Here is a 13,039-nt window from a genome sequence, read left to right on the forward strand (position 1 = left end):
TTTTCATATATGAATTTTATGACAAAATTTGTACTTTAAGTCTTTAACTCTTTTTAGAGTCTGTTTGAAAGTTGGTTTTTGAAAGGGAGATTTTAGAAAATTGTGTCTATATTTAGAAATGTATTTGATATTTTTAAGAAGTTTCAAAAATAATATGATTTTAAATCTTAATGTAGTATATTATTTTTTAAAATTTTTAAAAATATCACACACATTTCAAAATACAAACACAATTATTCAAAATCTTTCTCTCCTAAAACCAACTCTCGTTCGAAAGGATTCTAGTTGAAAATTCTTTCCCTTCTTCTAAATGTCATGGTCATTCATACCTTCTAATTCTACTCTTGACAGGAAAGGTTGTTAGTGTTTTTAAATCATTTAATTGAAAAACATTAAAATAATTTAAAAAGGAAAAAGTCAATGCATCTTTGTCATTTAAAAAGAAAATTAATCATGGCGGTAGGCTTAAAAATTTAAGGGGTTTCTTCCACACAAGTTTCTAGCACATTAACCTTGCACCAATAAAGCATATTCTGCTTATCAAAAAAAGAATTAAGCATATTCTATCATGAATTTTTGTGGTCTCGTGTTGTTTTTGTTTGTAGTCTGACTATGTGATTTTCTTATTTGAGTTTTCTTAAATCCATCTTTTGCTTGTGTTAATTCTCCTTTTTATTTTATTTTATCAACATATAGCATATTTAACCTTTTATATAAATACAAAGAATAAAAATGAATTTTGCATTATTTATGATTGTTACGGCGACTCCAAATGCTCGTGTGACTGGTATTCTGGTGACGAGTCACGACAAACAAACAGAAGAAACTATATTATGGACTAGAGCGAATGGCTTTTTCGCATTTCTCAATTACAAGCAAGGATAAATCAGTAACTTAACCTTCTGAACACAATTATTTTGCTTAAGACCGGTTCTCCACCAAACGGAATTCCCCAAAAACAAACGCAAATAAATGATGAATGTTTTCATTTTCATCTCAACCGCATGATTATCCACAATCTCACTGCAAAAAATCAGCGTCACCTGCGTTCTAGTAGTATAATCCAAACGCGGTTTTCTTGGAAGATTATCCAAAACGCAGTTTCTACTCAAAAGAAAAATCCAAACGCGGTCTGCACGGTCATCTATCACCATTTCCGGCTCCAACAAAACACCGTTATCCCTCCGTTTTCATTCCCCGTTAAATACAAGGAGGTGTCGCTCTCTAATTTGATCACATAACGGCGCCGTCAAATTCCCCGTTTTGAGATTCCCCCGTCACTATTAACGGAGACTGGACCACACTACCACCACCAACAGTCCCACACCACTACGAAAAAGCAAATATCCAATCCTAACCGTTGAATCCCTTTCGTCATTATCATCGTCGTCTCCTCACTACACGCGCGTAACAACACTCTCTATCACGCGCCATTTTTTCCACCTTTCTCTCTCTTACATTAACAAAACCAGAAAAAACTCAGAAAACTCCAACACCTGAAAAGTGAGAGAGTGAGAGAAGAGTGTAGAATTAGAATTAGAAGAATTACAGTTTCAGAAGAACGTACTTGCATAGTTTCATCAATGGTGATGGCTCAGGTAGGTGTCAGAACACGAGCTCGAGCCGCATTAGCCATGGAAGCCACAAGCTCACTTCCACCAACTGTAAAGAGAAGAAAGATCAACAGAGCCGAAAATCGTAAATTCTCAACCGTCCAACCGAAGACGGTTACAGTTAGGCCGGTACCGGAGACGGAGAAAAATTCCTCCGATGAAGATTCTCCGGCGTCGTGTTGTTCAAGCAATGGATCCGTTGGACTCGACGAAGAAAGGATCAAATCGTTAGATCTGGAGGTTAGAGAAACTGAATTTGAAATCTGAAACTGAATTACTACTATATGAAGAACTGAACTGAACAATTTAATGCGATTTATTATACAGTTTTTATTGAACCTGCGTTTTGTTACTTACTCTTAATAAATTTTACTACAACGACTTTAATTTGGTTCATGATGATTCATTTTCACTGAATTTAATGTAACGCATTGAACGTTTCTATTAATTCACAGGTGGAGAGCGCGCAAGGTGAAACGTCGACGTGCAATTGCGATGAAGAAATTGAGAGGTTGTTGAATGGAGCGGGTTTATTTATTCATTCATCTACTTGATTTTGAATTAGTTACAGTTTTCGTTTTTCAAATTGTTCAACTGTTTTAAATTTTAATTTAATTCAAGTTTTTCTAACAGCCAAATTTTTTTCCGTTCAAAATTGTAGTATAACTAACTGATTCTCTCTCTCTTCTCTCGTGTGTGTTGTGTGTATATAACTAACTATAAGCGTTCGCAATTTCGCATTCTATTTCATAATTCTGAAACAGAATATTTTGGCGAGTGTAGGAGAGAGATGAGTCGTTCAAGCGAGTTTCGAGGAAATTCTCACGAGCTTGAGTCAATGGAGACCGATTCTCACCGTCCGATTTCATCTGCAAAAAATACGCCAACGGATTTCGAGCTTGAAGAATTTTTCGCTGCTGCTGAGAAAGACATTCAGAAAAAGTTTCAACAAAAGTAAGTTAAACCAAAATCACCAGAAATTTCTTCTCTCAATGTGCTTTATTTTTTAAAGTTTGAATTTCAGATCAATTTAAAATAGCATATTATGTACATTTACAGGTATAATTATGATATTCTGAAGGACGTTCCAATGGAAGGACGTTACGAGTGGGTTCAGTTGAAGCCATGAACGTTAACTTAAACGTAACGCTGTGAATCTGTTCGAATTTGCCACTTTGCTGACATTTTTCTTATTTTTTTAGTTTAGGTATTCGAATTTGAAGTTAATTTATGTTTAATGTGAGCTTCAAGACTCTTTTATTTAGTGTATAGATTTAATATTCGGGGTGTGGTTAATTTATTTAAGCTAGTTTTGTTTGATTCTTTGGAATGGCTTTTACAGAGAAGCAGCTTAGAGAGCAAGCTTGTGCAGAATTTCTGTAAATTCACTCAATGAAGAACAAACAAATTCTCTTGTTTTCTTTTTAACTAACCCCTCCCTTAAATTCCGTGTCCGTTTCTTTATTTTAACTTTGCCGTTAAAAAGGTACAACAAAGTCAGTGACTGTATGATTGCTCTCTTTCTTTCTTTTTCCTTTTTTAATTTCTGAGACTTAAAGTTCTTTCCACTATTATAAAAAAATTGCAAAAAGTGAAACTATGAGATTGATTTATCAACGTATAGTGAAAATGGAGAAATGAAGGATCTGGGAAGAAAGAGTGGTGATGGTTTTTGTTTGATTGTTGGGATCGGCAGGGACACAGTGAATAACGTGTAAGTTACCGGCACGTGTTTGAGAGGGTGTGGAAAAGTTCCCATGTGAGAAGAGTCTTCCAATCTTGGAACCAAATCCATTCTACTTTCACAAAGTACAACAAATTAGGCATAGTAGTGAAAAAAAGGAATATTTGTTATTGTTATTGTTATTTCAGCATATAATTCTTTCACTCTTTTATCCAATTTATTTAGGCTCTGTTTGGTTCACATTATTTATTCCCAAATTCACCTCTTTAATTTGCTTAATTTAATTGGTTCTTTTGCATATTGTTCTTCATTTGGCCGTAGTTTTGATTTTTACAATTTTTTTAATTGATTTTGTACTAGTAATAGCTTAGTAGGAACGTGATTGTCACGTTGTACTAGCTACGCGGCATAATAAGGCAATGGTTTATTGGAGTAGCACATGGTGTTAGGATTAAAGATTCCCTGTAGTGTGTGGAATTCATGATGTTGATTGTGGGTTGTGGATCATAGAGTGAGAAAAACGTCTCAATACTTTTTCACCAAGCAAAGCAGTTTTTCCCGAACCACACTGCTACTTTCCGTTATGCAATATAATCATTGCATATTTCGAATCACAATTGTATGATTCTGTTAAGATATCATATCTTCATTGCGCCAGGAAGATCTTCATTCTTGCAAACTTTTTCAAATTTTCCTATTTTACCCCTAGTAAAACAATTGCCACTTTCTACAATTCTACTCATCCTTAAAAAAAGAAAAATGAAACATAGTTTTGAACTCGTCTTTAATTAGAAGGCAAAAATCAGTGGGTATAGTATACTCTTAATAATATATAGATAAGATTTGAACATTGGGTTGTGTGACATTATTAATCTTTATGTTAGGTCACACAAACAATTGCCCGTGCGTGTCTTTCAGAAAACACATTTTTGAATAGTGATGCCAATTGTCACTAACTAGGAATAGGTAAGACAATAAAACATGAGAAAGCTAATTCAAATTAATGCAAAATAGTTTTATCTTCTAATCATCATGTAGGGGCCCCCTCGGATATTCTTTATATATGACACACACACCTCACGACAAGTTTATGATACAGAATGTAATTCACAGATGTAATAGTATTGCATATTTGCATTGTATATCCACACAAAAATTCAACAACTCTTATTGTCGTTCCCTTCAAGTCAGTGTTAACATGATAATCAAATTAATAATTTTTGTAACCTTAATTAGAGTACTATGTACCCAAAAAATCCAAAAATTAGTACTATAATTTTCTTTTATAGACTTCACCGCCACTTTATTTTATTTTGTTTTGGTGTATCTTTATTTGTGTGGTCTAGAGTCAGCATATAAATGAATTTTCTAGCATTAAGGTAGGTCCTATAAGAATACAATGGGACAATGTATTCATGATGTTAAAGTTCAGCAAAATAAAATATTGATATAATTAGGGGACGTTTTGTAGGGTACTATATAAAAAGACAAACTAATAAAAATGCACATACTTTGTAATTTACAATCTTATATAAGGACTTGCTAACTTAACTCTAAGAGTACATGGTCTGTTATATTTAAAAGCAGTCAGTTGGTTAGGGTTATTTATAGTATGAGTGGGAAATGGGATTGCTGGTTTCGTTATGTAAAAAATCGTAAAAAACAGAGAGAGGCAGAGCAGGTATAGTTGAGAGTACGAACCTAATATTTTGATCTGTCTTATAAAAAAAATGAGGGTGGGGCGGGTCCGTGAACACTGCATTAATTAAGTCTAAAAATGCAAAAGTCCGATAAAAATGCAACTTAGCAGAGCAAACTCATTAGAGTGCGCAGACAAAACGGGCATGTCGTACGGATCGGGTCTACTTTGCCACCCCTAATTTATAGTATAATTTTGTCAGAAAGCCGAATTGAACTATACTAAATGGTCATTTGAACCGAGGCTAACTATTTGAATTTATTCAAAACCAAATCGAACAAAAATTATTAATTTGGATTCCAATTCAAAATTTCAAATTGTTAAGAGGCTGTTCTTTTAAACCTAACCATTTGTTAACGAACCAAACTATAATATATATTTTTTTCGATTTTAATAAAAAAAAGTTAAATTTATTTTTAACTTCTCATTTTCAGTTTCGTTTCAATTCAGTTTCTGTTTTAGTTCAATTTTTTATCAATTAATTCGGTTTTAAAACTATTTCTATAACATCATTCAATTCATGAACCAAACATAATAATTCGATTATTTAACTTCAATTCAATTCGGTTTAATAGTTAGGTTGGTTTCACACTTTCTTTTAAATAGTCCCTGCAGTTAATTTATAAGCTATCAACAATTTTAATAAAACATATATAGCCGAAGTATATTGTTTATATAAGTCAATAAACATAGTATTGAACTTGAGTAAGACAAAGGTTTAGTCCGAATTGGGTAGCTAAGAAGGAAAGCATGAAATCCAAATTTACAAAATTTGAATAAAGATGGTAGTACTAGTAAATATTCATAGTTAAAACTAGGGGTGGCAAACGGGCATGCCCGCCCCGTTTAGGCCCGCCCCGCAAAAGCCCGCAAAAAAACGAGGCGGGGCGGGGCGGGCTTTTTTAAGAGTGCGGGTCTAAAATCTTGCCCCACCCCGCAAAAAAGTGAGGGCGGAGCGGGGAAAGCCCGCGTACATTCGGCTTTTTAGGCCTAAAAATAGTAAAATTCAATGAAAAAACAAATGCCCGCAAAAGCCCACAAAAAAACGGAGCGGGGCGAGGCGGGCACATTAAAGAGAGCGGGCCTAAAACCTTGTCCCGCCCCGCGAAAAAGTGCGGGTAAAACGGGCTTTCCCCGCGGGCCGGGCCCGTTTTGTCACCCCTAGTTAAAACGAAGATAGAAGGTACAAAAGCATGTAAGAACTTGAAAAAGAAGGTGGCAGCAGTAAAATTACACACAATGATGGATGATAAAGAAGAAAGAGATTGGTGGGGGTGTAGTGGGCCCATATACATTCAATCTTAAGGTGACTTGATATTTATCAACCGTTTGATAGTGCAACATTTCTAAAACGGTGTAAAACGTGTCAGTGAACAAGGAAAGATGAACAATAGGAGGTGTATCTGTTTTGGGTTAAGGGGGGTGTAAGAAGTATTATTTGAAGTGGTAGTTGTTGTTGAGTAATGTAGTGATGATTGTGAAGATAGCTACAAGGGTGGTGTATTAATGAAGGAAAGTAGATAATGGTACAAAAAACAACTATTACACTGAATAGAATAGAATAGAATGGCGTCACTTAGGTACGGTAACCAATTTTCTTGGATCTTGTGCACTATTCTTTTTTTACTAGTTTACTCTCACTTTTTTTATTTCATGCTACTTTTGGTCCCTCCCTACCCACGTGGAATATTGACTTCCTATGGGATCATTCTAATTTCTAAGTATAAGCTTCTCATCCACCCTGTCAATGTTTGTGTTAATTATTTTTACACATGGTTTTGTTGGTTCAGTTAGGCTCACAATAAATAATTTTGTATTTGTTTCTATTGAAAACTATATACTGAATTATATTAATTTGTAGGAAAATTAAATGTACAATAGAGATAAGTTATTGAATGATTGTTTGATAATGAATACAAATATATATATATATATATATATATATATATATATATATATATATATATATATATATATATATATATATATATATATATATATATATATATATATATATATATATATATATATATATATATATATATATCAACAAAACGTAGAAAATTAAAAAAAATTATATAAATTTTTTTAAAATATAAATATATTTTGACAAAATAGTAGTAACTATTTTTAGTCTATTTGTGATTATTATGTCATAACTTAGCACCTATGTGTTGATACATCTTTTATACTCTTTTTGATTCTATCTAAAAAATTATTTTTTAGATTTATTAAATAATTAATATTATATAATTCAAATATGTTATTTATTTAATAAATATAAATATTTTTTATAAATAGAATAATACGAATATTGAATAAAATCTCACTAATTGAAACTTTTTATATTAATTTATAATTTTGTTATAACAATTAAAATTTTCCTTGATTATAATTAATATGTTTCATTTGTGCCATATGTACGTAGAAGAGGACCAATAAAATATTTATGATGAAATCATAACACATATTAAATTAATATGTTTCATTTGTGCCATATGTACATAGAAGAGGACCAATAAAATATTTATGATGAAATCATAACACATATTAAAGTCTTGGAACACAATCAACTTTGGGTAATTTGTAAACTCACCCATTGATGTTAGTTCCTAACCATCAAGAACACAAGAACAACACAAGAGACACCATTCTTTCCACAACCAAAGTAGCAGCCAAAGTCCTATGAAAAAGATCGTCACCCACCGTTACTAGAAACCATTCACAAAAAGAGTCACTCACTGCATCATCCTATCCATTTGGAGAGTCTCACTAAGCAAGAGACATAAGATGACACTAGAAACCCTGACGAGCAAGTCAAACAAGTGGACACTATTCTATACTACCATCAAGTCAGAAACATAGTCAATTGCAAATTTTTTCATTCTCACATTGACTTATGGAAGATATTTTGCAAAAAGTTCATTTACCACTTCACCTCCTGAAAACGTCAACCAAATACATGACCATGCTCGACACCATTATGGAGAGAAAGAATAAGACTTTGGGAGAGTACATCGACAAGTTCACTAGAGAAATTATGAAAGTAAGAGAGAAAATGATAAGTTGAAATGTTAGATATTTGAGAAAAGTTTGAGGTCAGAATGCATGTTTAGAGAGAAGTTAGTTTTATAAGAGACAAAAGTTTGAGGTTGAATTGCAAATGATAAATAAAGTACTACTTTAATATCTTTTAAAGGTAGGTTTTCTTTGTAATTTTCACATTTAACTAGAAAAATACACCTGCGTCTGTACAAGTATATTTATTTAATAATGTGTAAATTTTATATATATATATATATATATATATATATATATATATATATATATATATATATATATATATATATATATATATAAATTTACAAATGAGTTATTTAATTGTGGAATGAATAATAATAATATAAACACAATTATATTAAATAACCATAAGAAAATGATCCTTGAAATGGAGAAATTTTTTTTTGAAATTTTTAATATTTGAAAATAAGAATTTTGTGTCTTATATAAAAGTAAGTTTTAATTAAAATAAAATAGATATTTTGTTGATAGTGGCTCATGAGATAAAAAGCTAATTGTTTGCACCACTATTGAATATTATCCAATTTGATAAAATAATAGTTAACTTTATTAAATTTTAAAATATATTAGTTAATATATTTACTAATATTAATTAATATTCATAAATTTTCTCTTCTCCGATTGAAAATAATTTTTAATATGCATAAAAATGTAAAATATTCTATTTTATTGGTATTTTTTTTTTAAAAAAAATCTATACAATCATTTTGTCTACTTGTGTGTTATAATATTTTTTTAAAACAATAAAAAGAAAATATGTCTTCATTTTACAAATATAGTGAAAACAATAAAAATAACTTTAAAAAATAAAAGGAAATTTCTTTGGCCACCTCCCAACTTTCTAGCCCACCTCTGGTGAAAAACCCAAACTACCCCTGACTTCGGAAATGCATCTCCGAAATGCAAGGAAAAGGTGTTTTCGGAGATGCATCTCCGAAAGCGCCTTTTTTTTTTGAAAAATTGTTTTATTTCAGAAGTTCATTTCCGAAAACAGCATTTCGGAAGTTCATTTCCGAAATACTGCGCGTTTTGCAGATTAAGCAAAACAGTCCCCCTCCCCCATTCATTTACCCTAATCTTTTTCCAAAATCATCCTCTTTCAAAATTTCTGCAACAAGCAAGTGTGAAGTCAAATAGATTGCCCAAGTCTTCTTCCAATCTCAACCTAAATAATCTAAAACACTAATTGGTAAGTTTAGCATTTTATTTCAATTTTTAGATCCATTTGAATAAACTCTATTAGGGTGTTTAGAAATTGAAAAATATACATTAAGATAGGTTGGTACTGATATTAGGTTGTTTAGTAGGCATAAAAGTAGTTTTGAAGTTTGATTTTGGGGTCTGCCATTGGAGGTTACAGAGAAGTTCTGCGCTGGGGTGTTTCGGAAGTTCATTTCCGAAAACACCTCCATCCCAGTTTTCGGAAATGAACTTCCGAACTGTATCAGAAGTGCAAATTTTTTTGTTTTTTCTTTTGTCTCGCATATTAATTGATTTCAATTGTTTACAGGAACATGTCAGGCAACCAACCAGCACGCATCAGACAGGGTAGAGAGTCCCAGACTGCGTCGACTAGATGCGAGCGGGCGGCGGCGCAGCTGGCGTCAACCCAGGGACGGGGGCAGGGCCGGGGACGACGTGTGCGAGTTCCCGTGGACGTGGGAGAGGGTACCTCTTCATCTGGATCTAGGAGTCGGCTGGCTCGGGTATCTTCTTCCCGCCAGTGAGAGGAGGAGGAGGAGGAGGAGCAGGAGGAGGAGCAGGAGCAGGAGCAGGAGGTGGCAGTGGCATACCACGAGCCGGAGGGGGTACCGGATGTTGACCCTCCATCCGGGGAGGAGGATGAGCAGGAGGACAGCTACCCGGGAGGGCCCTTTGACACTTCCGTGCTGATATCCTACCGCGATCACGTCGCTCGGCGTATCTGGGAGGGAGAGGTATTTTTTTTTTAATTTAACCATTTATAATTTAGACGTTTATTCGATATTTTCTTAACGGTCTATTTAACATATGCTTTTATTTGTTTTTTTGTAACAGGAGAGAGATCCTTTGAAAATGGTGAACCACGCCCGGAAGATTTTCAGTCTGTTTAAACCAGCAGCTGAGTGGTTTAACGACGCGGTGCGAGGTTCAGGGCTTAGCGGGCTCTGCATGACGGGGTACACCACCATCAGCCACGACATGCAGGGGGCTTTTGTGGAGCGCTGGCACAAGGAGACGTCTTCTTTCCACTTGCCGGTTGGAGAGATGACGATCACCTTGCATGACGTGCAGTGTCTTCTCCACCTGCCGATCAGGGGTCCGCTGTTGGCCCACACCCGGATCCGGAGGGTCGAAGCCAGTCAGTGGATGGCGCTCTATTTGGGCATGGAGCCCGAAGCTGCTGACTATGAGTGCATCACGACATCTGAGCCTCATATCCGGTTCACCACACTGAGCGCTTATTTCGAGCACCACTTGGACGCGGCAGCCGAGGCTGAGGAGGCGGGTGACGATCTATTCACACAGTATCACCGCGGCTGCGCTCTCCGGTGCTGGTACATGCATGTGGTAGGCACTGCATGCTTTATGGACAAGAGTGCAAGGTACGTCGACGTGACCTACCTCCGCTACTTCATGGACCTGGATACCGTTCACCAGTGGAACTGGAGGGCAGCTACTCTGGCATACCTCTACCAGAAGCTGAATGAGGCCTCCAACTGGAGGACGAGGCAGTTGGTTGGATCCTGCACACTACTCACGGTACATTTCATTTTAATTTTTTTCGTATTTATTTATGTTTCGTATTTGTGTTTCGTATTTACTTATGTTTCGTATTTATTTATGTTTCAGAGCTGGATCATCTCCTACTTCTCCCGCATCCACGGCTTCCACATCGATCCTGTGTACGTTGACGCCATGCCCAGGGCCGTCAGATACGTTCTCCAGAGGGGGAACAATGCGGTGGGACCATACCGTGGATACCTGGACCGCACGATGCACGACGACGTCACCTGGAGGCCGTTCAGCGACTACGCTCAGGTTGTCCCCTTTGACGACATTGCTTTATATTCAGGCTGGTTGGCATGCAGGACCGGCATCATGGTCCGGTATCTCCCTGAGCGGTGCATGCGTCAGTTCGAATTCATGCAGCAGATACCCAGGTCACCCTTTGAGGCTGCTCCCGACACAGTGACCCGAGTGCACCTCACTGCCATATGGGAGGACTGGCAGCATCATGTGGTACCGCAGGAGTACCGTCGCACTCGGGTCACACAGGACTGGCACAGTGTGGAGGGATACGTCACATGGTTCTACCGGGTGTCACATCCTCTGCTGAGACCCGACGTTCCCGGCGCTCCTAGGCCAGCACACGAGGAGATCTTGGAGAACCAGCAGGCCGAGGATGACCACACCATTGATCTCATGCCGATCTGCCAGCGGATAGAGATGCTTGGGCGGGACGCGTTAGATCGAGGTGTCGTTCATCAGGGTGGTCTAGAGGCAGTCGCCGTGATGGAGATAATCGTCACTGATGCGGGCCGTGCGGCGACATACAGGCGGCAGAGGAGGTCCCAGCGAGAGAGGGTTAGGCACACCCAGTAGTGGTCGGGTTTATTTATTTTTTGTTTTCGGATTGTATCTTTAGCACACTATTTTTATTTGGATTTGGATCGACTTGTATATATTACTTTTTTTTATCATATTAGTTTTTTCTGTTTATATGTCACTTATTTTATTTCCCGGTTTTCTTTAATTAAAAATACGAGACTGTTAAGAAAAACATAAAAAAAAAATACAGTTTCTGCATAATTCGGAAGTTCATTTCCGAAACCCCCCAAAATCTGAACAAAGGTGTTTTCGAAAGTTCATCTCCGAAAACACCCCCATGAGGTGTTTTCGGAGATGCACTTCCGAATTGTGGAATTTTTTTAAAAAAAAAAAGTGCTTCAGAAGTTCATTTCCGAAGCAGGGGTAATTTGGATTTTTCGCTGGGGGTGACCCCATAGGGAGGTGGCTAAAAAAAAAACCAAATAAAATGAGTTAGATTTATCTATATTTAAATTTTGAGATTTTTTTAACTTAGTTGTTTATTTGTTTGTATTCATGTATTCTTTTGTTTTATTTTTTAATTTTATTATGAGTTTTTTTCTTCATTTACATTGTTAATAGATCTAAAAAACAAATATAAATTAATAACTATAAAAAGTGTAAAAATATTTGTTTGTACTCACCCGTGTTCATCTTGTTTTACTTTTTTTACTTCTACATGTGTTTTTTATGTTACATTTATTTGTATTGTTGATAGATTTAAAAAAACAAAAAATAGAGTAAAATTAATTGAAAATAATTTTCTGAAATATTGGCTTTTTACTAATTTAAACTTTTGAAAATGAAAATAATTTGAAGTCAAGGTAAAATTGATAGTTTGCATGTATATTCTATTAATAGTTGATAAGAAAATTATATGTAGTATTAAATATATAAAAAAATTGATAGAAATTCTTTGATAATTGTACCGAGTTGCACCAAATAATATAGGAAGTCATAAAATTGTCTTTATAGAAATTATATATTGTTTTACTCGTGCAAAAAAGTTTGAAAGTACTTAGAAAGTTGTAATAATAATAATAATAATAATAATAATAATAATAATAATAATAATAATAATAATAATAATAATAATAATAATAATAATAATAATAATAATAATAATAATAATAATAATAATAATTATTATTATTATTATTATTATTATTATTATTATTATTATTATAAACAAACAACTTGTTTACATTAATATATTATGAGAAAGTATAAAGAACGGATTATCAGTGAATCCAAGGAGTTATTTTTTTAGTGTAAGTCAATGGAAGATAGAGAGAATAATTGAGTAAATGGAAATGTATATTGATCAATGAGGTAATGGTTATATGTAACACACACACACACACACACACACACACACACACACACACACAC

The 13,039-nt window shown here is 34.7% G+C and overlaps 1 protein-coding gene across 1 annotated transcript; it reads left to right on the forward strand.

The window, feature by feature from the left end:
• The first annotated feature begins 888 nt into the window (after positions 1-888).
• On the forward strand, positions 889-3,041 carry LOC131652191 (cyclin-dependent kinase inhibitor 7-like). The gene is made up of 4 exons (XM_058921987.1): positions 889-1,853; positions 2,069-2,124; positions 2,397-2,567; positions 2,673-3,041. Exons 1-4 carry the CDS (start codon positions 1,584-1,586, stop codon positions 2,740-2,742), a joined length of 567 nt encoding a protein of 188 aa, XP_058777970.1. The 5' UTR covers positions 889-1,583; the 3' UTR covers positions 2,743-3,041.
• Positions 3,042-13,039: the final 9,998 nt, after the last annotated feature.

Source organism: Vicia villosa, linkage group LG2, assembly GCF_029867415.1.
Source record: "Vicia villosa cultivar HV-30 ecotype Madison, WI linkage group LG2, Vvil1.0, whole genome shotgun sequence".
In the NCBI taxonomy this organism is placed as follows: Eukaryota; Viridiplantae; Streptophyta; class Magnoliopsida; order Fabales; family Fabaceae; genus Vicia; species Vicia villosa.

Excerpts from the sequence above, each read along its gene's own strand:
- LOC131652191 (XM_058921987.1), top strand. The coding sequence starts at position 1,584 with ATGGTGATGGCTCAGGTAGGTGTCAGAACACGAGCTCGAGCCGCATTA. Across the intron at positions 1,854-2,068 it reads TCAAATCGTTAGATCTGGAG|GTGGAGAGCGCGCAAGGTGA; the intron begins GTTAGAGAAACT and ends ATTAATTCACAG. Across the intron at positions 2,568-2,672 it reads CAGAAAAAGTTTCAACAAAA|GTATAATTATGATATTCTGA; the intron begins GTAAGTTAAACC and ends GTACATTTACAG.